At 33.8% G+C, this 26,242-nt stretch overlaps 3 protein-coding genes across 10 annotated transcripts; 2 read left to right on the top strand and 1 right to left on the bottom strand.

Moving 5' to 3' along the window:
* The first annotated feature begins 37 nt into the window (after window positions 1-37).
* On the top strand, window positions 38-3,076 carry PIG-F (phosphatidylinositol glycan anchor biosynthesis class F). The gene is made up of 2 exons (XM_015323642.2): window positions 38-177; window positions 301-3,076. Exons 1-2 carry the CDS (start codon window positions 165-167, stop codon window positions 1,005-1,007), a joined length of 720 nt encoding a protein of 239 aa, XP_015179128.2. The 5' UTR covers window positions 38-164; the 3' UTR covers window positions 1,008-3,076.
* Window positions 1,334-26,242, bottom strand: LOC107067295 (cholesterol transporter ABCA5). 8 transcript variants are annotated; one of them, XM_015322716.2, is made up of 25 exons: window positions 25,289-26,242; window positions 21,489-22,322; window positions 18,669-18,790; window positions 12,955-13,128; window positions 12,686-12,867; window positions 11,961-12,165; window positions 11,766-11,841; window positions 11,489-11,642; window positions 11,205-11,391; window positions 10,929-11,072; window positions 10,691-10,841; window positions 10,086-10,612; window positions 9,630-9,979; window positions 9,108-9,514; window positions 8,749-9,009; window positions 8,372-8,639; window positions 8,106-8,280; window positions 7,675-8,011; window positions 7,310-7,584; window positions 7,067-7,213; window positions 6,602-6,984; window positions 6,321-6,528; window positions 5,902-6,241; window positions 5,660-5,782; window positions 1,334-4,468 (listed from the first exon to the last, which is right to left on the bottom strand). In XM_015322716.2, the coding sequence occupies exons 3-24, from the start codon at window positions 18,759-18,761 to the stop codon at window positions 5,679-5,681; spliced, it is 5,148 nt and encodes a 1,715-aa protein (XP_015178202.1). In that variant the 5' UTR covers window positions 18,762-18,790; window positions 21,489-22,322; window positions 25,289-26,242; the 3' UTR covers window positions 1,334-4,468; window positions 5,660-5,678. The 8 variants fall into 8 exon arrangements, with proteins under 8 accessions (XP_015178202.1, XP_015178211.1, XP_015178161.1 ...); XM_015322725.2 differs by having other exon boundaries at window positions 1,334-5,782; window positions 9,108-9,147; window positions 9,217-9,514; XM_015322675.2 differs by having other exon boundaries at window positions 1,334-5,782; window positions 25,289-26,241.
* Window positions 13,135-15,688, top strand: LOC107067329 (tubulin polyglutamylase complex subunit 2). Its single transcript, XM_015322738.2, has 2 exons — window positions 13,135-14,153; window positions 14,478-15,688. Exons 1-2 carry the CDS (start codon window positions 13,883-13,885, stop codon window positions 15,128-15,130), a joined length of 924 nt encoding a protein of 307 aa, XP_015178224.1. The 5' UTR covers window positions 13,135-13,882; the 3' UTR covers window positions 15,131-15,688.

Below are 26,242 nucleotides of genomic sequence, written 5' to 3'. Positions count from 1 at the left end.
TAACACGTCAAAATGTTGCCAACCGCACGCTCAAATACTATTAAATATTTTCAGTAAAATTGTCACTTTGTTAAAATTACATCTAATTAAGTGCACCTTATTGAAATAAATAATACGTATTTTTTTAATAATTTATGTATATGTGGATTTATAAAAGGTAACACATGCATCTCGGTGGTAAGTCACATGTTAACTAACCTCAAATTAATGTCATTTTCAAAAATACACATGTATATATATATATATTTTTTTGTTTATCGTTTTATATATTTTTAAATATTGGTTATCTCTATGTTACAGACTATAAAAATAGAAATATGATCGGTGGAATAAAAGCAGCGCAAAAAGTGTTGTTCGTTTATTCGTCATTCACTTGCATTTACTTTCCAGGAATATTAACTTTATTACAAACAAGTGGCAATTTATATAATGTTGGCTCTTACAAGTTTATTCCCACATTATTGATATTGATGTTTGCAGAGGTGATTAAAGTAATGTTCTCTTTGTTACAAACAGAACCGGTACTAATCACCAAGATAGAAACTAAGACTTCGAAAGCTAAAAAATCTTGGACCAAATATATCAAGGAAGGTTTTAAATTTGTTATCATAAGTATTATATTATCTATTATTTATTATTTTATCATTGTTATATTTGGTGCACCAATTTTTAGTCAACACGAGGAAACAACCATGCTCACTATAATATTAACGTGCTTAACATTTGTTCCTGCTAGTTTACATTTAGGAGTAGATACAGCGGTCAGCATTTTAACAGGAACAGAAATAATAAAGCACAATGAACTAATAGATGCTGCTAAAATAGTTGTGAAAACTACTCTTTTAGGTTCATGGTTAGGTGCTATTGTAATTCCATTAGATTGGGATAGACCATGGCAAGTATGGCCTATTCCTTGTGTAATAGGTGCTCTTCTTGGTTACACAATTGCACATTTTATCATACTTTTTAAGACCCTGCGTACGTTGAAAGAAAATAAACAATTTTAGTTAATTTAGTATCATTATCCATTTAGAAAAAAATCTCTGCACTTTAAACTCTAAACATTAGGTACATTTACATTTGTTATGTAACAAGCGTAAACGTACTTGTATGTAAATATTATTATATAAGTTGCATTTATATTAATTATGTAAGTTATCATATAATCCTGCAACTGCTCTTGTAATATAATTATTTAATACAATCAGTCATCTAACAAGATCCTTCATGTACTTGATTATTTTACTATACATGTTAACATGTACTTATTATGTAATAATCATTACACAAAGAACAGGAAAATAGGGTGAATGAAGAAAAACAAACTATAGCATTATGTTTAACTGATTTTTATTGGTGAAAAAGCTTCCGTTAACCGACTGATTACATTCACTTTATACAACAAATACGTAGTACCGTAACGTTAATTACGGTTTTGACGGGTGTTAAGTGTTCGGCACGTATCAATGAATATCATAGATATTACACGATTTAAACGTGTGAGTAAAGAACGAAATGTATTTTCCTTCTTATGGGGTGTATATGTAAGTATGTATGATTATTGTGTGTGTCTGTTTATATATATGTAAGTATGTATGTGTATATCCATCTTGTCAGTCGCGCGTGTATGGGTGGGTGCTTACATACGTGCATGCACGAGAAGAAATATTCTTACCAAAAAACGAAATAATGCTATGAGAAAGACGATTTACCGATCGTCCAACTTGGATATAATTATAATTATTATTATTATTTTATTATTATTATTATAATTATTATTATTAGTATTAGTATTATTATTATTATTATTATTATTATTATTATTATTTTATTTTTTTTCTCTCTTTGACTATCGTCTACTATAAGACTACCATTGTCTTTTCATTGTTGTATAATTAATGAATTAATTAATTAAAGTTTAAGTCGGATCGATCGGGACAATCCACGTAAGAACGAACGGACCATAATAAGAAAAGCGAGGGTTTTTTTTTTTTTTTTTTTAATTAACGCGCATTTATGCGAGCGTGTGCAGACGATTACATTAGAGATCTATGTATGTATTTATGTATTTTATGTATGTATGTAAAGTATGTATGTATTTACACACGGCTACTAAATATATCCGACAACGGGATTCGCAAAATAATTGTCAAAAAATGAAGCACTTTGACCGCAAACGCGATTATGCTGCTGCTGCTGCCGTTGCTGTTGCTGCTGCTGCTGCATGTCTATCGGATTACGCATTAACTTATTGTTCTTATTTTTAATTTATTTATTTTTCTATTTTTTTTTTAATTATTATTATTTTCCCCCCTTTTTTTGTTCTTTTGTTGTTTATTTGTTCATTTTAAATTATCAGAAATACTCGAGACATATCGCGTATTCCTGTAATTGGTGACAACTGTTTTAAAAAATGGTATATATTTATATATAATCTCATAAAATTGTCTTCTGTTGTTCTGTTTCTTCTTCTTTTTTCTTTTCTTTCTTTCCTTTACCCTTTCTTTCAATCGTGTAATTTCATAATTGACTAAATTTTATGTTAATATCGTATTTTCTAGAACGAGATTTGTGCGTACACCAATCCCTTTTTATAAATGCACGTAAATTTACGCACGCAGTTTCTATTTCATATATATATTTATAATAAGAATTCTCCCTCTCTCTTATATAACGAGTTTATATTTACAAAAATCGATACTTCTTTTTATGACGAGATTCAAATATTAACTACCTACACTATTTATGTATATATTTATATATATATTATATCATCTACAAAAATGTTTCATTCAGTCCTCCGAACGACGCCCGAAACTCGCGTTCGAATTTTTCCCGCCGCGATCGCAGCGCCATCAAGATCTAAGAGAGACATAGGGCGCGATTCTGCAAACGAGAGCTCTCCTTTATTTTATTTTATTTTATTTTATTTTTATTTTTTATTAATCTTTTCTTTTCTCAAAAGCCTCAAAAGATCATGTAATTATTTTTTCTAACGTTTGGCTAATTTTCTTTTTCTTATATTTCTTCTTTTTTTCTTTATTTATTTATTTTTCTTTCTCTCTTATCTTTGAGACGTTCCCCCTTTTCTTATTTTGCTTTTTACCTTCGTAATTAGATCTTGGATCCAGTATTACGATTAAGGAGCCCTTGATGATATACAGGATGGTTCACCGACCGTTCACTTGATTTCAACGAACAACTTTTCATTATTTTTTAAAAGATGAAAGGATCAAAGATGAAGAACTAATTATAAGGCTTTCACATTTTCTCTAACGTCGCAAGGTGTAATTTTGTACAAATAATGATAAGGATTTTTTCATTAAATAAACTCAGTTTCAAATAACGTTCGTTGTTTGATCCGTACAACTAGGCGAAACTTGTTCTACGTATAATATAAGGATCACGGAATCAATCGATGATATTTTTAAAGAAAAAAAAGAATCTATCATTTTAGCGAACCATCTTGTATATACATAAACACACATATATATCTATATAATATATATATAAATATTTATATATATTTATTCTTATCGGCAGCAATTTTCTTATCAATCATTATGACGTTTCGTAGGCGATAAAAAAGATAGCAATAAATTGAATTTTCGAGAGTATACGTTGATCAAACTTTCAAAGTATTTATACTTAATTGAACGGTTAGATCTAAATGGTACTCAAGAATAATTCAAATTTTTGCCAACCGAAAATCAACCAACTATTCGTTTCGATATCTCAACTCAATTGGATCATGCGAGATCCTTTTCTATATGTGTACGTCTCATAAATCTAAACGGAATTATAAAATTTTTGCATTCCATTAATTCATCATTTTTATCATCATCTTCATCATTATTATCCTCATTATCATCATGATCATCGTTTTACATCCTAAAGAGGCAATAAATAACGACCTATTGTATCCTTCTGACTTGTGATCCAAAAAAAGCTTGATAAAAGACCATAAGACAGACGGAGAAGAAACGTTATTAGATACATAATTACTATAATTCTATTTTTTTTTTTTGTATGTATGCCATTTCTCTTGGATCGATAATATTACGTAAAAGTTTTTCGTCAATGTTTCTCGACTATTTATTTATTTATTTTTTTTTCTTGAATTATTTACGAATACGTCATCGTATTCAAATCGATTAAAATTTATTCGATTCTATATCGGGGTAAAATGCTCTTCTCATACGTTTGCGGATAACAAATTGTCGCATTAAAATTAAATAAATTGATATATATGTTGTTATGTTCGTATTTATGTATGTATGTATGTGTGTGTGTGTGTGTGTTATGTATATGTATATATTACACGCAGAAGAGACTTATCTGCGCTTCCTCGCTGTTAATGATCATAAACATTACGTCATATTTTTGTGACTAACATTAGATACATTATAGGATCCAATTCCAATGCAATATTGTTACGAGACCGCTGCGCGAGTATTTCTTTTGGTATCTAAAAAAAGAGAGCGTAAAATAATACCGAAACGATGAAATCAGTATAAATTGTATGTTAGATTATTAAATTGGTATTTTTTGTTCGTGTTATCAATGAAAACGGAACTTATTTTCTTTTTTTATCTTTTTGTAATCGGCGCTCGAACACTATCCTTTTGCGACTATATTTACAAGATGCTAATTATTAACACTTAATTATCTGCTCAGATAACACAGAAGTATTTTTACGCAAACGTCTAATTTACGATGCACCAAAATACGAGCACGAGAAATAAACGATTTCATTATAATATCAATATTAATTGTTGTATATACTCGCAGTATACTCGTAGTATGTTTAAATATTATATCAGTTGATATACGATCCTAACAGTGACATACAGTCATGGTGGTGGGATCATGGATACCAAAACCCCTTCCAATTACTAGTTTATTATTTTTCTTTGTATATCCTAAGATTCTCAAATGAATTCGCTTTTACAAAAATCTTTTATTCAGGAAGCCCTAAAATTAGAACCCATACTTGCTTAATGTATTTATGTATTTATTTTATGAATGCATGTATTTATTGTATGTTAGCTTATATTTCGACAGCGAAAATTTCGTATTAAATAGTTGCTTTTCTTTAATTGTGCAATTATGTGTTACATGGTTTATAGTACTAACAAAAGCATATTTCAAGATAATGTATATACAATATCCTTTGAATGATTTATTTAACAAGAATACGAGTTTAATCTAAATTCAATTACAGATTTGGGACAATACTACCCTTCCTATTAGATAAAAACATTTTAATGTATGCCACTGAATCCTCATAGAGGAAAAGGTCGTGCATGTAATGAATCATTGTGATGTAATGTTTAGATAATAATTAATAATAATAATAAAAATATATCAATAAAGGATAGACGATTATTATAATTTTGTAAATTATTAAACTATGAACTTATGGAAAGAAAATAATTTTTTTTGTTTCTTTAACATCGCTCGTACTCGCATTTTTAGTGCAATATTATCCGATCGTCGTGATATTGTTTTTCTCACAACGTAAATAACTTTTTTAATATCATTTTCGTTTCGGTTTTCTTCATTCGTAGAGATAAAAACAATTACTTTTAATACTCTCGCGCGTTATTGAGCAATCTTGAAAGTATAGCAAGTTCATAATTAAAAACGGGATACTAACACACTGAATATCTAGATCGTCATTCACCACTATTGCTCTCATCGTAATGAGAGAACTTAAGAAACACCTGTTCCAGCGTAGTTTGACTGAAACTGTACTCTTCAATATCCAACTCTTGCTTGGCTGCAATTAAAAATTTTATAATTATTATTCTTTTTACTTTTTTTGCTCCATAAGCGTATTTAAAATGAATTATTTTTTTTTTTCAATGTAAAAATACTCTCTCTCTCTCTTTCTCTCACCCTTCTCCAACTGCATAAAACACTCGGCCAGCGAGTTCACTGCGTGTTGAGGAACGGCAAATACCAATCTGTCTGCAAAACTTTCTTCTACAGTTGCATCAGGAAAGAGACCAGCAACGAATTCTTTTAATGCAGATAATCTATCACTGGAAGGCGTAGTTGGGGTGCAGTCGCCACCCAAAAGTTTCATTTCTAAAGTGTACCCAGCACCGTAAAGATTTTTAAGATGTTGCGTCGAACCTATACATCTCAGTTCACCTTTGACCATTATACCGACTCTGGAACACAATGCATCTGCTTCTTCCATTGAGTGAGTTGTAAGAATTGCTCCTCGACCGCCCTATTGAACAAATTCACGAAGATTATAAAAAAAAAATATATTAAAAACCGATTGAAAGTTCTTATTGTTTCAATGGTACCTGGAAACTAGCAAGAATGGTATCCCATAGGAATCTCTTTGACCTAGGATCCATACCCGTACTGGGCTCATCCATTAAAACAACCTTTGGTCCTCCAACCATTGCCATTGCAAAGCTGAGTTTTCTTCTAGTACCACCTGAGCATTCTTGAGTTTGTTTATCGGCATGTTCATGTATTTGAAGACCGGATAAATAGAGATCAACAATTCTGAAATAATATTGTTAGTTAGATGATTAAAGTTATTGTTATAAACACAGGATAAAAGTTGTTTTAAAATTACCTGTTAATCTCTCCCCAAGGTACACCACGAATGGCTGCATAACATTCCAAATGTTCTCGTACCGTAATGTTTTTCCATTGGGCATCGTGTTGAGGACAATATCCCATTTGTCTGAATGCTTCTGCAATGTGAGAGTGAATACTGTTTCCGCCAATTTGTACTCTACCACGTGTCGCTGCTTCCTCTGCAATAATAATCTTCATTGTGGTAGTTTTACCGGCACCGTTATGACCCAACAGTCCGAATACTTCGCCTGGCTCAACGGCCAATGATAGATTTCGTACGGCGACTTTTTGTTGCATTTGTGGTGTTGCTTCTTCCTCCCGTTTGGTACAACAGCTACAAGAAACTGCTTCTCGTTGACGATATTCTTTCCGTAGATTCTAACGTGTTTAATAATCATAATCAGATCATGCTTATATCATATTTAATATGTTCATCATTTTTAATAGAAAATAATTTTACCTGCACTAGTACCACAGGTGGTTGTTGAACGGAAGGTGACGTAATAAGATTAAACACTCTCTGTCTTTCATTTTTAACGTCAGAATCTTCGTGTTCGCCTATATCGGAATTTTCCATGATCTCCTCGCCAATAGAACCACCATTTCTCTATACAAACATACCATACATGTTATACATTTATTTGTATGTACATATATATTTACGTAATGATAAAAAAAGACAAATAGAAAAAAATCTTCTTACCAGGAAGTGTTTAAAGATATCGCTGACGTTACCACCGCTTTTCTTGATGTCCAATAATAGCAAGACAAAGAACCATAATGGACAATGTAAGAGTACACCAACGGCCATTAAAATGATCTCTGTAGTAAGATAGTCCGACATCGTTAAATGATGGCAAGCAGCATTGATGGAGCACATTAAATGGACGCGATCTACATAGTATACCGCTGCGAAGGGCACGTACATGGTATTTAACAGAGAAAAAACCACGTGCAAAGCGAATGCTGCTGTACCACCTTAAATAAATTATTATATTTTATATTTGTTAAATAAATAATAATATCATATATATTATTATTTTATTATTAATAATATATGTTATTTACCGACGCCTAGCATGTCTAATATGACGACAAGCAGAAACGGTATAAGTCCAAGGAATGTTGCAATATTGGGTAAAATACTTTGTGCAGAGTCCATCTTATCAAAGATATAACTCCAACATGTCGAGAATAGAATAGACGAAGGGCAGTATAACATCAATAGGACACCAAGGGTGATGAGTGCTGGTGGTTCTTGAAGCGAAGGCACGTCAAAAAGAAATATAATGCCGACGATGCATAAACAAATAAATGTCATCAGGCCGACGAGGACAATGAAATAGGAAAGGAAGTACATTGGAAATGACAGACCATTGACGCGCAATTGATTCTTTGCTTTTATCTAAAAATTAAATTATATAGGTATATATATTTATATAATATATCGTTGTTTTTTTTTTTTAATTAAATAATATTTTAAATGAAATTATCCTTACTTCTCGATCGTAAACCATATCAACTGCTAACGTGATCGGTAATAAAACAAAATCCATTCCAATTAATAATGCTGAGCTAGCAATGCCTACGTTAAATTCTTGTGGCTGTGATGTCTGTTGAAACGGATGAGTCTTTACTTCAATTGGAGTAACATCGTCCCTTCCAGCTACCAATCTGTTTGTAACGAAATTATTACAACAATTACTGCAATTTGTAATTTTTGTTTTGTTTTGTTTGTTTTAAGAATGAGGAATAATATACATACCTATAATAAGTATTTAAAAGTACATTCAATAAGATGGGTAAGGAATGTTGCATAGTATCGTTATATACGATCGTTAAACCTATTTTAGGAAAGTTATATTCATTGATATTAAATGCTGCCATGTGTGGTGCGCTTTTCAACAAACTAACGAAATTTCCATCGTATTCATCGACGTGCTTAACATCTTGACTTATACCATCCATCAAAAGCGTTATGTCAACTTTGGTATTATTCACATATACAATTTTCGTCTTATTGCCGTAGGTGTCTAAAAAATGTACAGAAAAAGAGAGAGAGAACCAATATCTTAAATGTTAATAAATATTTCGATGATACTTGAAATATTATATTATATGTACAAAATTAGAAAAACGTACCACTATTAAGTTCAAGAGATTGCATTTTAAGATCGACCGTTTGAATACTGTTTATGTAGAGACCGAGGATTATGAGAGCAAGAGGAGCAATGATGGTGAAGTAAAGTAGTTGAATGTTTCTAAACAGCCTGAGTATCCTTAGGCGTAGCATGGCGTAAAGAATTTGAAGGAAGTTAGGCCGAATTTTGATGGGGTCTAAGCCAAGGCCGAGAACAGGAGGATTCCTATCATTGTGAATTCCATCTGGTAGATCACCTGCTCCTGTAATTCAACATAATTGCAAAACAAAATATTTAATTAACGAATTAAATAGTGAATTAATTTTGCATTTAACAAATATAATAAATATAAAAAATTACCTTTTGCTTGACCATCATTTTGAACGATAACACCTTCGTTCTGTAAACTCTGGTACGATGTACTTTTCGACTGCAAGGACAACGATCTACTAAGTGCACGATTACGAACCATTTTCTTAGACAGATTATCCATGGTACACTCCGTTTCCTCGTCTTTTTCCAGATGTAAAAATACTTCTTCCAGGGTCGTCATAGATACTCCATAACTACTGATACCCAACCTACTCGATCTCGTTTTGATTTCGTGCTCGATAGCCGAAAAAAGTGAGGCGAAATTTTCCACTGAATTATGAGGCAAGATGAAGCTCAATTCACGACCATGACGTCTTGCTTTTTCGGCTTTCGTTACGTGAGACGATACTAATCGCGCTATCGCATGTTCCCTAGCGTTACCTTCGAGTACGAGACTGGAATAATAATAAACAAGAATAATTGCAATATATTAATTAAATCAAAATATTAATTTTTGTTTTTTACAGATATACACACACATGCGTATTTTATATTATATTTTATACTCACGTTAAATGATAACCGATGCCAAATTTGTTTTTTAAGAACAATGAACTACCGCAACATCTCAATCTTCCTTTACTTATAACTGCTTTCCTGTCAGCTAATATATCTGCTTCGTCCATAAAATGAGTCGTTAAAAGAATGACTTTACCATGCCTTCTGGATTGCAAGAAAGACCACATTTGTCTTCTTGAATATGGATCCACTCCAGCTGTGGGCTCATCAAGGATAATGATCTTAGGGTCACCGATAATGGCGATACCTACTGAGAGTTTTCTCTTCTGACCACCACTTAAGTATTTTGCAAAAGTATCTGCTTTTTCAACCAAATCGATATCTTTTAACGTTTTCTTTACCTGTAATATTTGACATAATTATTGAACGTTTTATATAATAGTTAAGAAAAAGAAAAAGAATAAAAAATGAACTTCAATTATTTAAAAACTTTATATATTGTCATACCTCATATTCGATCATCGATTTTGGAATGCAACGTACAGCAGCAAAAAATTCGAGATGTTCTCTAGGTGTTAAAAGATCAAACAGAATGTCATGCTGAGGACATACACCTGTCATACTTCTAATCACCTGCATATCGTTTGAATCTCGTACGTCATATCCAAAAATCAAAGCTGTACCGGCTGTTGGCGATGTCAATCCCGTGAGTATATTAAACAACGTGGTTTTACCGGCACCATTGTGTCCCAGTATAGCTGTTATTTGTCCCTCATAAATCGTTAGATTGATACCATTGACTGCCTTAATTTCAGGCTTGCGACATTTCTGATAAGATTTAAATAAATCTACGATTCTAATCGCTTCTCTTCCTTTCATCTCACGAACAACCGGTTCAACGTCTCGATTTGTTTCCTCGCCGGGTATAAACGAATTGGATTCCCCGTTAGACGATGGTACCCTTTGAACTTTACGTTGACACCAAAATCCTGGCGTGAAACAGAACCACGGGTGTCTTTTCGTACCGTATTCGCCTATTAATCAAAATGTCATTAAAGATAATCGTCTTTTACTGGATCAGAAAAAACAAACACATTATTCGTTAAACATACTTGGAATAACCGAGTCCAAGTAATATGCTAAGGAAGCATATAAGAATATGTCTAAAGTCATCATAATGAGACTTCCCCCGAAAGGCATACCAGGACCGGACCAAAGATTATCAAAATTGACTCCTTCTCCTAGTAAGTCCAGGACTAAGGCCTAATAAATAACTCGTAATTAATAACAAACAAAATTTATCTCTACGAAGATTTTATTATTGTTTAAACGTTTAAAAAAAAAACTTGCCTTGTCCATGGCCAATGCAACACCCGTAGGACTTATAAGTGATACCAACCAAAATGAGATCGAGCTAGAATCGTCTACGAATACTTGAATGAAGTACATCAAACTTAGTATCGTTACTGCAAAGTTTCCAAGGACACCGGCAGTCTAAAACAAGATACGAGTATGAGATGTTCGCTTTGAAATTTGAAATGTTTGGCTAATAATGTTACATTAAAATCGATCGTAAATTATCTATTTAATTTTAACGTTAATTCATCCTAACGTATAAATACTTACTCGAGATTTGTCAAAGAATGGTGTTATCATGAAGGCAAACATGATGACGGAAAAACTATAAAGTACTACAAGGAGAAATATCGGTAAAAAGTGCGTATGCTGAAACATTTGTAGAGTGAAGAGTAATATAACTGCGACTGCAGAAAGTAACAATACAAAGATACTGTAGATAATGAACCAGGATATCCTAAAGCACAAGAAACGATTTATCAATATTAAATGCACTTAATGCATACATTAGAATTTATTAGTTTCATCATCATTTATACAATATATTCACTTACCAAAATACAGAGTCCTTAAGACCCATAATTTTCATTCCTTCTTTAATCTTATTCTCTTTTTCACCGACGATTAATATCAAGAGATAAGTAATGAACTGTGAAAGTGCTAAGACCATGTACAAAGGAATAACCACTCTAAAAGCCAACATCCAATCTAAAAAATATATATGTTGCATTAAGGAAAAAACATTATTCCATCATCATTTCTTTAAGGAAAATAAATAAGCTTTGAAAAAAGAGAGAGAGAAAGAGAGGAAGAGAAAGAGAGTTAACTTACCAGCGGTAAATGCTTCTTTCGGAAACATTTCTAATGTTATATCCGGAATGGTTACTTCGATGTTTTGCGTGTCAAGCTGTAGTAAAGAAGGAAGTAATACATTAGAAGATCTATTTCGTAAGAGAGAACAAGAGAGAGAGAGAGAGAAAGAGAAAAGTAAGCAATATAATCCAAGACTATAAGTAACTGACGTACCCTTATCTTCGTAATATCCATTAGCATTTGCAAAGCTAGGAAGCCAGAATGCAAGTAGTTAATCACGGGACATGATCCGCCAGTTTCTATCGACAGAACGTCACCCATCCAATGGCTGGTGTCCTTTCGGCAAGTAACCGGAGCGGAATAGAGTTCAGTAGGCGAAGGAGGTGACGTATACGATGGATTTGTTCTAATCTCGTATCTAAAAGATACAAGTAGTCACTTACTCTTAACCACCCTTCAATTTGGTTTATAATAAAAAACAAATAAAGAATGGAAGAAAAAGAATAGCTTTTCGTGAATGCAAATAATCGTATCAAAGTAACAATTTAATACATTCAACTTTGAAATAGCAATCTATCTACACAATTATAGTCAAAAGTTTCGAAATTACTTGTTGATTTGTGAAATGTTCAGTATGACCAGAATCACAGGAAGACCGTTAATTTTGGAGATTTACTCGATTAACCCAAATTCAATTTAGTTTGGGTTAATTGCGACGAATCATTATTTTTCATTTTGATGAAAAAGAAAATTCGAAGAAAAGAAATATATTCATTATTTGATCAAAAAATGTTAAACATACTACTAATAAGTTTTTATTGATTCGTAAATCTGCTTAAGGGGTTATTTATACTATTTCTTTTGAATTTACGTAGTTATTCGAAACTTTCGGCTGAAAATGTATGTATAATGTATATACATGTAAAAAATAGTCTTACAGAAGACGTTGAGAGATCGGTTGAGAGTCCTCGAAGATCACAGCCAGAGGTATACTGTATGGATCTCTCCAATAAGCTGCCTGTAGATCATCTTTCGTATCGAATATCATGAAATTCAAAGGTAATTTCGTAGAGCGGTCCCACATAGACAACCATAGCGTGTTCATCGAATTTAAGAAGGTCTAGAAGACGAATCGATGCTATCAAAAGATTTGAATAGGTTTTACGAGACACATGTATATTTTTATACGTATCTAATGAAAACTTACGAGAGTTTCTGTCGAATTAGGTACCACAGCTATCGTATTATTTTTATAACCATTAAATAACTCGAATATACTTTCTTCATGCCTTCTCGTCGTCATTGCAGGATAATTTGGATTAGGTATCAACACCTTTATCACTATTAGAATTCCTAAAGTGTAAAGAGGCAGGAAGATCTCCTACAATAATAATAAAAATAAAAATAAAACAGTAATTCATTGTGTAAATCAAAAAAAGATCTCGTAAATATCATTTAATTACATTCTCAGCTTATTTCAGATTAATTATTTAACGTCATAAAAGAAACATTAGCATTCATCATTTGATGTTAAAAATAGAAAATAAAATAAAATGAAATAGAGTCAGAGAGTAAAAGTTTGTTCGTAAAACTCCCACATTTTCTTGGGAACAATGAAAGGTTTTTATGACTAATCCTTACGATCCCCTTCAAGTTCGTCCCACCAATAACGATGGAAGATAATGAAGGGTGGCTGAAAATCATATGTTACGAGTAACGTAACTCCCATGTAAAATTGAAATACATAGGTTAATTTTGTTTCATGTCTCTTTTTTTTTCTCTTTTCATAAGGGTGAGGTTTCCTCGCATGATTCGAACCCTCCTTGTTCCTTGAAAAAATATCTTCCCCTTTTGTGGACATGTGTATCTGTTTGATGAGAATCGTATGCACAGGAACAAGCAGCCGTCGTGTTCGATACGCTCGTGTTGAACGTTACTTCGAGGGTAAATAGGAAACCACCGATGAACCGGTGTGTTCAACTTTGTTATACCGTTGCCATGACGATAAACAAGTTAAACGAAAGCAATATTTTCGAGTAGCCCAGCCAGCCAGCTTCTTCTTCGTTCACCTGTCGGAAATCCTGTCGGAAAGAACTGGCGCAGACAGTTTTTTTTTTTACAATAAAAAATCAAAGATGGATTCTCGCGAACGTAGTGAAACGATGTCATTTTTCGTCGACGCCGTACCCGAGGATTCCTTTTACGAAAATTTAACATTAGGTGTCGTCAAGATACTCGACAATTTGCCATGCGTTAAAAACGTTCGCGTAGACAGGCGTAACGGTTGCGAACGTAACGCCATTGCGAATTGGGAGCAACGACACGGCTGCGTGCTGCCAGAAGACGTTAAGAATTTCTATGCTTCGATCGATGGTTTTCTACTACAGTGGAATCTCGAGATAGCCGGTATGTATATTTTCATATTTTTCTTTTTTCCTTGCTTCTATCCTTGCATGAGATATGTCTCGTTGTAAAATATTTTTTCGTAACAATTTAGTTATCTTTTCTATTTTTCTTCACTTGACGTTTGTAAAATAAAGATACAATCATTTCATTATTTTCATTTGACATATTTCTTTTCCATTTCTTTCTATGTATTAAATTATTTTATTAAAGAATATATTTTTCAAGGACATCGTATACGTCAATTGTCTATATCAATAACATCGAATTATTGCTTGTTTGAGATATGAGGGATAATGAATTAGAGAGTCACTCATTCGTATACAGGCGAAGAATTTCCGGTAGGGCGAATGGAGATAGGCAAGCTGTCGTCTCTAAAACGTTACCTCGGTGTTGGGAAGGATCGACAACAACAAAGTGTAAGTGTAACGACAACGACAACAACGACAACAACGTCGATGACGAGTCTGGTTTCGAATGAAAGAGGGACCGACAACGAGCCGGAAGTCGAGATATTCGTAGGAAGTACAGAGAACGTTGTTCCCGGTACTTCGAAGATTACCACGACTAATCCACGTGGTTCTAAACTCTTCGAGATAGTTAGATGCTTTCCTACAACAATAGAAGCTAAGGTGTACTTGGCATATCCAAGCAAAGTTGAACAAAAGTCACCCGAAATTTGGCTACATCAGGAAACTACCGATAGATGGTATCATCTGGCCGACAGTTTTACCAAATACTTTCGTATGATGTTGGTCCATCTTGGTTTGCCTGTTTGGCAATGCTGCGTCGTCGGTTTACCTCTGCCAACTTGGGTCGAGCAAGTCTATTTCTTGGTCGGTCCTCATCTTTTGCCAAACATAGTCGAACCAACCGAGACTATTTCTACTAATCTATGGAACAATGGTCCTACCAATTTACTAGATCCTAGCATTTTTAGAAATATGGAAAATAAGCTAAGGAACTCCAGAAAGAAGTGATTTCCCCTCACCACCATGGCTTTATCGTCCTTCTTGATCATCCCTTTAATAAATCTTTCTATTCTATTCTTTCGAAAAGAAAAAAAAATAGAAGAAGAGAAAAAATAATAGGAGAGAAAAAAAGAGAGAGAGAGAAAAAAAAGATCGAAGGAAGGATCAATCTTGGCGATCCATCAAATGTACGACACCCACGTCTTCTCTTGAAAGAAAATGAAAGAATCGAGCACGCGTAAAAATGTCTTAGGAACGAAGATGGAAAGCAGTATCATATCTACGGTGGAAAGAGGGATGGGGTGGGATGGGATGAGGGATCGAAGGATGATAGTAAAAGGTGACGTTTGAAAAAAATCAACACCTCCGGTTTTTTCTTTTTTTTTTCCCCTACGTCGAAGATAATTTCTCCAAATACGAGAGAGAGAGAGGGAGAGAGAGCTTTCGATGTCATCCATAACTTTCGAGAGAATAGCAGTAGCTATATCATTGGTATACATGTAGATATTGAAATTGAATTGGCACACGATCTCTTCCTCTCTCTCTCTCTCTCTCTCTCTCTCTCTCTCTCTCCCATCCTCCTCCCCCCTTTTCACTTTATCTCTATTTTACTTTCCTCGGCTGTTATTTAATGCGCGTCATTACGAATCAGCTCGTTAATTCAATCCTTAAATCATCGTAAAACATTTTAAAAAGGAATTGGAACGCGTATAAAATGATTGGGAAAAAGAATTGGAACGATCAACGATATTTGTTCCATCGAATACAACATTTTTTATAACTACCTTAGAAGAAAGCTAATAAAATTTTTAACTTTATTTATATATCCAACTCCTCGTATTAACATCGATATATAGTTTTATGTACTTTTTTTTCCCTTGTTATTATATTTTTTTTTCGATAATATCATTATAGGACAGGAAGAGGATATTATCGATCATGCGTTGTTCGAGCCAAAATATAATATCCGTCCTGTTTTTTTCTATTCCCCCCCCCCCTCTTTTTGTGTTGTGTCACGGATGGTCTAGAAAAATAAAATCTAACTTAGGATGAAAAAGAAAAAGAAAAATGAAAAAAAGAAGAAGAAGATAACAAATGGAAGACAAATAAAAGCAAAAGGAAAAAACCTGAAAATGGAAGTCTTGCTTAAAATCCATCTACCCTTTTACCATCCACTACTACTACTATTACTATTATTACTACTAATAATACTAGTAGTAGTACTACTACTAGTACTAATAGTAGAGCAGCAATAAACGATTCTTCTCTTCTTCTTCTTCTTCTTCTTCTCCTCCTCGACCCTTGGCCCAGTTGGCACGGTACGCACGCAAAAATGGCAGCGCACTGCTGCGACTGGCAGCACGCCGTAGTTTCGTACTTGGCTACTGCGGCTAACCGTGAAACGCAGTCGTTTCGTCGCCATAGAACAAACCCATCTAAAACTTTTTATTTCTTTTTTACCGTTTGTTCCAAACTCACATAGCGAGAGAGAGAAAGAGAGACTTCACTTCCTATTGCGGACAAATCCTTTGGCACTCCCTAACGCTTTCCTTATTTCTTCTTCTTCTTCTTCTTCTTCTTCTTCTTATTATTATTATTATTATTATTATTATTATTATTATTATTATTTTTATTCATTTTTTATTCTTCGCCAATATCGATCGTTTGACAATATTCGTGAATAAGAAAATAACTGTGTAAAAAAGACTTTCAAGTATAACGAATTTTTCTTTCGAAAAAAAAATAAAATACAAAAATATATTGGTTTATCTCGTCATAGTTTAAAACAATACTTTCATTAATTATTCTCAACAAGTCAAAGTTCATACACGGTGCATGTAAAATTTCAATCGATCTTTTCTTTTATCCGTGGTATCGTAAGTTTATCCAGGCTCTACGATCGATCTTCGACGTTCCTCTATTTTCGTATTCCTCGCGAATTTTCTAAGCAGAAAATTTGACGTGGCACGAACCAACGATCGTTTCTTTTTTCTCCATCTCTCTTTCTCTGTGTTTAGTGCTTTCATCTCTTCATTATAGATTTTCATTAACTCCTTTTTTCAACATTTTTTGATTCGTGAACAAGCCTCCTCGCTTCGATGATTCTCCCGTTAAAAATAATCCGTGAAATATCATTGATTTTTCCTGCTTATTCCCCGAACATTTATTTTATTTCAAGTTCCACTTTCGAGCTGACGCTTTAATCGCCGGAACAAGAGCTCACGATGTGTTTCTACAAATTTGTGTATACGTGCAACATTTATACATATATATGCTGCTGCTGCTGCTGTGTGTGTGTGTGTGTGAAAACGTGTATACATATTTGAATATTTGTATTTCCAAACAGGATCCTCCTACCGAGAGTGATCAACGTGGGAGAGTAAAGTATAAATGTACGTATTTTAAACGAATAAACTACACACGCCAACTATACAGTCGTGATCAACGTTGATGATATTGAAAAAAAGCTTTGATATAAACGAGAATGATTATTCATTTGATTTGTCCTAATATTCATTTATCGACGAATGATATGAAAAATAAAATCATGAAAATAAAAGAAATTCAAAATTTATTTAAACCAAATGACTCGTTATTTTCGTCAAAACTTTAACAATTTTTATTCGTTGAGCAATCATTCGATTATTCGATAACGTTTGCCAAATTCTACCCATCTTCTTACCTATTGCCCTACTCCTGTTCCACTTTTTTTTTCATAAGAAAATGAAATCGTGCCACCAAACACACGCACCACTGACCAAACAACCCTCAATCGAAAATTTATTAGATTTTTAAATTCTTTTCTGCTCCATATATCACGAGAAGGACAGTGATACATTGTGTGTGTTACACGTAAAGTTTTCGTCGGCAAAAAATCTTTCTTTCCTTTCTTTTTTTTATCTGATCTGTTTCATTTTAGTTTATTACACCGTATTAAATGATGGATACGCGTTATTATACGTTTCTTCATGAATAAGTATGTATAATACATATGTATCGAATTTAACGTCGTTGAAAAGAAACATATGATACTTTTCCAAGTAGATTGATTATACAACATGACGTTATAGTCTCATCGGATGTTATAACATTCCTTTGTCATTATCGTATTTACTAGTATCAATGCGTACTGTTAATCCACGTGCATAAGCTATTAACAAGTGCAAACGCATAAGCGGATCTCTCTCTCTATTCATTTAATCATTGATCTAAATAGCAAAGCTTAGTTTTACTAACTACACTTTATAAAACTTATGTATATTAATCATGTTTATCAATATTAAGAATTAGAAATATTTTGTTGATTAAATTCATGAATAATTTCAAGTTTCCTTGTGCCTAATTAATTATTCTTTCAGTGGAACGAACAATCATGTACGATATTTTCAAATAAATATTTAAGGATGTACGAGAAATCGAATAAATCAACATCATAATTAAAATAAAACATACATTTTCTTAGGGGAGAATATGTATAAATATAAAAATAATAATAATTCATAAAAAATAAAAAATAGTAAGAAGTATATTTATGTGATAAACGTACCGCGGTGGTCTTCCGCTTTTCACGTTTCTTCAGCAGAAGATTTCTCACGAGCATTGCTCGTAGCTGAGACAAGTAGATCCCGCACGAATCCATCCTGCGAGATAAACTCGTCCTCTGTATTTCTGCAAATAAAAAACAAAATATATATGTATTATATATGTATATATATATATATACTACAAGTAATAAAAAAAAAACATTTAGCTATCGTTTCTAAAAAAATGGCGAAAGGGTCAATCTATTTAATGAGCATATTACTTGATTAAAATGACATAAATAAAACAAATGTATATGAAGATCTAAATAAATAATAAATGGTATTGAAAATCACGCCCTTCTAACGAAGTACCACAAGAAATGTCTAAGACATGGTCGATAAACTCATACTTTGCACTATTTAAATGTTCCCGCGCATAAGAAAGAACTAACATAAGTAAACGAGAGCATATGTCAAGGCCTTCCTAAGGTTTCTTCATTGTACCGCGTGTATCGCTTCTATCGAGAGACCTATCTTGATTATCGACTTTTCGTAACATGATTAGAGCCAATCTCTTCTTGGCCAATTAGATTTGATTAGACGGAAGACAAAGATATGTAATAAATAACAAAAGAGATGTACTTTAATAACGCAATCTTCAAATGACACAGAATTAGAGAGGGCTAACGTTTTCTGTGTGAATGAATTTTTATTTCTTTTCATGAAATTTCTTCTTTCCAAATTTATTTGCCAAATTTTTCTCAAAGTGAGACAAATTCGTTTGGGAGAAAAGAAAAAATTGTAAAAATTGTCCAATGTGTAATTGGACACGTACTTTGAACAAAGACCAAAATCACGATGCTTTTTATTTCTTTTTTCCATAGAATTGCAATGAAACGAAAGCAGAAAATAAGATCGCTCGGTAGTACTTGTTAACTTGACGGATCGATAATCACACGCCTCTTTGTCAACTCTTACCACCTTTTGTATCGGTTCAGATATTGTAGCCTTCGGCATTTCGAAAAAGAAACATCGGCATAAGAATTATTTGGAAAAAAAAAAGAATGAGAATGAGTGTACAAAGTGATACTACGTGTGCGCTAGAGCAGTCGTTCGTAAAATATATTTAAAAATAGTCACAATCTATGACTAATCATTTTCTATCCAAAAATTCTTTTAATTCTGACGTAATCGTGAAAGAAAAAAAAACGCGATTTAATGTCATTCGTAAAATTTCAAGATATCTTTTTAAAAATACGATGAACACCTCTTCTTTTTTTTTTATGTAGAAATTTTCAAAATTAAATTTATCAAGAACACGTGTATTTCATTTCGAAGATGTAAAATAAATGAAAGACATTCATTTAATCGCTGTTAAAAAGATGGATTGTTTTGACCTAGTCAATCAATTTAAACTAGTTCACCTTTTCTAGATTTTATTTTTATTTTTTCTTTCGTAAAAGGCATCAAACGAACGTTATCGAATTTCATTGAATATTTCGTTGACTTTCTACGAGTTACCAAAATTGTTAAACGAGACTTTCAATTCTAAATTATATATTATCGTCGAGAAAATTTTCTGCTCTAACGAAAGAAGAAAAGTCAGCTGCAAAATTGCAGCCAACCACATCGTGTATGCAAACTCTGACGTAACTTAGCGACACGTACGACTCTAAAAAATGAGTTCAAAGAATATAAACGATTAATTCTTGTTATTTTTTTGTATATCATCTTCTTTTAATAATTCATAACTAAAAATGTAAAAGGGAAAAAGTATTTGCTTAGATTGAGAAGAAGAAGAAGAGGAAGAAGAAGAAGAAGAAGACAAGAAAAATGACTTGAACTCGTTTTATATGAGATGTTTTCTTTTGCCATAAATCTGACGTAGTGAAGAAAACTTGAACTCGTTTTATAAGATTTTTCTAATTTTTTTTCTCTCTCTCTCTCTCTCTCTCTCTCTCTCTCACACACACATACTCTCACTTCTTCTTGCTTATTTTTCTTCTTCTCTTTTTCTTTCCTCTCTTTCTTTTCATTTACGTCACTCGACATGGAGAACGTCACGAAACGCCATTTCCTTTCTCATCGTACTTCCGTTTAGTCGTGTTCGGTCAACGAGCAACGAGCAGCTGTACGTCACCGGAAGGATGACGCGTTAAAGAGCATTAACACTGACTTATAAAACTGGAGGGATATCGTGCTTACACTTACCCACTCAAAGGAGAATGAATTCTAACGAAAGAAAGATATACATATAGATATAGATTTCAATTAGAAAAATATATTACGTATAAACGAAAGAATTGAACAAAGATTTGAAAAAATTAACAAAATCTAAAATACCTAAAATATAATTTTTCTACGAGAAGAAAGCTTTTCGACGCAAAGATTATCTAAGATATAAAATTTGATGATAACAAATAATCTTTCATACGTGTGTGTGTGTGTGTGTGATGAGCTTACCAATATAAGGATTTTTCTACAATATAAAAATTCTATGATAGAAAATAATCTTTTTCCAAGGGAAGCTTTTAGATATTAGAGAATCTCTTGGGTGGCAAAAAAATCGACAGTTTAAATCAAGATAAATGATCGAGTAAAAGAAATAAAGGAATAGCTTGGATAAAAGGATTGAAAAGTTTCAAAATTAGAGTATATGTATGTTACCATGAAAGAACGAACTTGGAGAATGTTAAGATTCACATGGTACAAATATTCAGTCTTTCACCATGTGACATTCTTCAATTTCAATCTTTCACCTTGTAACACATGTACATATCAAGAATAAGGATAGATGGATAAAAATAGAAATAGAGGAAGAGAAGGGTGATTTAGGGACTTACGTTTGTCACGAATCGTGCGAGGAATAGAGGCAAAGAGAGAGCATACGAGAAATCTAGTACGTTGATCTCTCTCAATCGGTGTAACCACTTCCGGAGAAGAAGTAGAAGTTGTTGATGTTGATGTAGTTGTTTTTGTTGTTATTAATGTTGTTTTGGTTATTTTTGTTGTCTCTGATAATACCACTGATCGAAGAGGTATAAGTGCAGTCGAAGCCGTTGCTATCGTTGATTCCGCCGTTTCTGGTTCCGTTGTAGCCGATTTTATTGGTGCCGGTCTCAATCGATCGGACAGACTTGCAATAAGATCTCACTGTTGTCTTACTTCGCACGTAGTTGCCAACGTTTAGACGAGGAAGGTAAAAGAATTCAAAGCCACGTCGTCTCTCTCTTTTAGTTTCGCGACTTTTTATCGCCATCCTTGGCTTTCTCTATCTCGAATGTGTTTGATAATGACACTTATTTTGCCGTTTATAGGTATAAGAATTATTATTATAATTATTTCATTTATTTTATTTTTATCTTTATCCTATTATTGTATTTCTTTTCGACGAACCTATCCTCATTCGTGATCACTAATGTTCAGTGAAACACAGTTTAAGGGGGAAGCTGGAAAGATTGTGAGTGTGATAAATAAAATATTCAAAGAGAAAGAAAGAGACAGGAAAAGGGAGGATAATAAAAGATAAAAAGGAAGGACAAAGAAAGGAGTATATCACGTGGCTGGATTTAGAATAGCTTGTCGTGTCTCGTAGTCCTTTTTCCTCGACTTCGTGCCATTCACATGAACTAGGTCCTCACGAAGTTCACCGGGATACGATCGGTCTCCTTTTTCATCTACGAATATGATAGAGAAGATATTGGATGTGTTCTCTCCTTTCCATAATATAATCTCATTTTTTCTTAAAAAGTTTTAACTATCGATGAACATCGTGTCGAAATTTCATGAGTTTCTCTCTTTCTCTATCTTTTCTTTGTAATTTTGTTCTCTTACAATAATCTAACACTTGAGTCAATTAAAGAATTAATGGAGTCAATATTTGTGTTTTAACTCGTATCGGTACGTGTGAACGTATGGGAATGTGTATGTACTTACGTACATTTTGTTGTGTGTGTGTGTGTGTTTGAGAAATTTTGAATATGAAAAAATTAAATATATTTGTTGAATACATTAATGCATTATTTATATATCAAAAAGAAAATATGAAAAAAATAATTAAAAGTACTTGAGTTTATATTTTAAATATATTAAGAGAAAAATTTTCTAGATTTTGCAATAGTAATAGGTGTACTTGATTAACTGATAATTAACACGCATGAAATAGAAGACCACGAAAAAAAAGATGAGTCGTGAAAACAAAAAGAAGATAAAGTAAAGAGAAAACGATATACGTTTGGGGGCTTAACGTTGTAACAGAGACACAGGAAACAAGCAATTCAATTGTATTAACGAAGAGGGCTACTACTAAAAGGTTTATTTTAAAGGGATACACCCTTCGTAATATTGAACGATTCATTTTTAAACGGTACGGCTAACTAACTCCCTCGATAAGTTTTTTCTGTGTTGTTTTTTGTTATATTCGCGGTTTCTCTTTCCCACATAAATAATAGAGTCAAAGTAGAAAAGGGGAGACAAGCTCCCCATTGGGGTCGTCACCCTGAGACAGAAGGAATCATCAAGGTAAGGAACAGACGAGTAGACACAACGTCGCCAACTCGTCCATTTCCCTTAACGACGAAAGTAACCCTATGTCGCAACAATAACTACCACGACCACAACGACGACGATGACGATGACGACAACGACAACGACAACAATAATGGCGACGTAGATGATGACGACAACCCACCAATTACCCTGAACTTTTCCTTCTTTATCCAAGATATTATAGACCTTTACGTTAGAGTAACGAAAAAATAAAAAACGTGGGCTAACCAGTTGGTTAAATGAAATTCGCGGGACGATCAAAGAAATTTATTCGAGATATCTCGGATTCTTGAACGCGTACAGGAAACTCTTGTTTCCTGACTCCCACGTAGGAATTGATCATTGCGAGGATAAAACGGTAGCCGTTTATAATAGAGCAAAGCTATTATGAACCTAATTTTTCTCTCTTACACCGTAGTTAATCTTACGACCGTCAATTTTATAATATTTTCGTTCGGATCCGACGACGTTTTGTAGCTACGATTAAATGATTAACAACGGAGGAAGAAGTAAGGTCAAACTAAACTGAACTAGATTGAGATGAGATTGTCTTTGAACGATGATCTTTTCGAATCTACACAAACAACGACACAAAAAGAGTAAGGTAAATTGAGACATTTTAATTTCATCAATGTCGAAAGTTTTCGATTGACTGTTCTAAATTTATTCGGATTATAAGTATTGTTGAATGAAGTAGGTAAGTACATACATAATCGTTCTGGATGCAGACAAGCTGTTAACATGTAAATTATATATCTAAGCTTTTTGGCCAATCCTGTATACACGAAATGGCGATTTCATCGACACCAATGAAAGTTAAGAGTTAAGAAAACAGTATTTCGAAGAACTCCAAATCATAATACAAATAGAGAAAAAGATAAAGAGAAAGAGAGAGCATGTGAGAGAGTGAGAAAATGAGAAAGAAAGAGGGGGTAAAGAGGGAATGAAAGAGAAAGAGAGAGAGAGAGAGAGAATGGAGAAGGTACGTTGTGAGTCGGGTCTATCGACCGACAAGAATCAGAGGGCGTAAGAGGGTCAGAGGGAGGAACGAGGAGGTTTTGCTGTTCGGTGAGGTCGGACACACCAGTGGTCTCAATAAATGACCAAAGCGAAGATGGGTGAGCTACGTTGATCTTTTACCACCGAAACCGGATCGTATTAGTGAGAAAGAAAAAGATGGAGAAAGAGAAAAAGAGTAAGAGAGAGAGAGAGAGAGAGAGACCGATTCACGCTAATGTTTCAGCATACACGCGGCGTTCAACCCTCTTTTCCAAACAGTCATGATCGTTTTATCGCCAGAGGTCACTGAGAGTCGCCCTCGCCCTCGTCCTCGTGGTGAACAGGAATTTATCTTCTTTCTCGTTAGAAAATGATCACTAAATCGTTTGAATTACTCGCAAAAAAGAATAACCACTTGAAACTATTTTTTTAAACGTCCGATACTAATACATTGAAACTTATGTTCGATAATAACAAAAAATATGAAAGAAAATTACAAAATAACGTCATTTCATTGAATTTAATCGATCAAATTTCCAGACACGTTATTCACTATTTTGCTCGAGACATCCTTCCAAGTGGAAACCATTTTTAAAGATCCTAAATTCACTCCCCCTTCTTTCTCTCTCTCTCTTTCTTTTTCTCTCCCTCTTTCTCTCTTTCTTTCTCTTTTTCACGGCGGTCTCTTTGACTGGTCAGAAACATAGACGCGCACAAGCGCGAGATTCGTACGCGACGCGTCCCAACCCCCGTTTTCGGTGGTACTGCCTGGTTCCGTCTCACCCTTTCTGCCATTCTCAAGCCGTTCCTTCTCTCTCTCTCGCTCTCTTTTCCTCATTCTCTCTTTCCCCCTCTGGCGTTCGGTCGCGCCACTAGGAAATCGATCCGCAACCGACCTGGACAAAACGGTAATCGTCCACGTCGGTTGGGTAGATTCATTTTCTTTTAGAGCTTTTTTAAATGACATGTATCTATATATATATGCATATACACATCCACATATATATATATATATATACTCGTGTATATAGGGGTATCTATTAATATATAATTAGTAAGTACATGTGTATATACTTATATACATATATATTATCACCTTTATATCAGTAAAGAAACTCGACGGCGAACGATCCTCGAAACACGAGGTGTCGTCGTCGATGTCGCGGAAGCAGCAGCAGCAGCACGCCGACATCCGAAAGGCCGACGCACCTCCTTCCGGCCTTCCTCTTCCTTCTCCTCTTCCTCCTCCTACTCCTCTAATTCGGTACTTATCGTTAAGCTGCTCCTTCGAATGGAGAATTCCGAGGCGGCACCGAACACCGGTCCTCCTCCTCCTCCTCTTCTTTCGAAGAAGAAGAAGAACAAACGAACCTCCCTCTTTTTTAAGTCCTTCTTTCTTTACCTCTTCTTCCTCTTCTTCTTCTTCTTTTACCTTATCCTCCTCCTCCTCCTTTTTTTTCACCACCACTACCACCACCACCTTTTCTTCCTCCTCCTCTTTCTTCTTCTTCTTATTCTCAATCTCAAAACGAACGTACCCGGCGCTATTCAGCAGCACCAATAGCGATCCTTTAATGATACAACTCTCTCTCTCTTTTATCACCTCGTATTCTTCTTCCATACCACACAACCACTCACCGTTTACGAACGATCCTTCCTCACCACGCGGAAATCGTCCTTCCTCGGCGCCATCTTTAAAACGCCGCAGCACCCCAACGTTATGTCAAAAACGTTCCACCAATAATATTATCCCATTAATTTTATTGAAAATAAAGAAAAATAATAAAATATTTTAATCACTCTTATTAAACGAGACCAAAAACGCGGAAAAACCTTTTATTAATTATTAATAGATTCCTCGTCAATCTCGATCTTCCTCTTTTTTATATTATTATTATTTATTATCTCTTTTTCTATTTAATTATACATATAGGTTTTTTTTTATTGTAACTAATCTCTTCCAACACGTCCACCAAGAGGAGAGACAACCAAGTCTAAAAGGGCGCGCGAACGTCGTCGACCAGCGACGGCAAACTGCGCGAGAACGCAC

This window comes from Polistes dominula, unplaced genomic scaffold (assembly GCF_049000335.1).
Source record: "Polistes dominula isolate Pdom_NZ unplaced genomic scaffold, Pdom_raw_medaka contig_33, whole genome shotgun sequence".
Taxonomy (NCBI): domain Eukaryota; kingdom Metazoa; phylum Arthropoda; class Insecta; order Hymenoptera; family Vespidae; genus Polistes; species Polistes dominula.
This window is presented reverse-complemented; position numbering and strand designations above follow the sequence as displayed.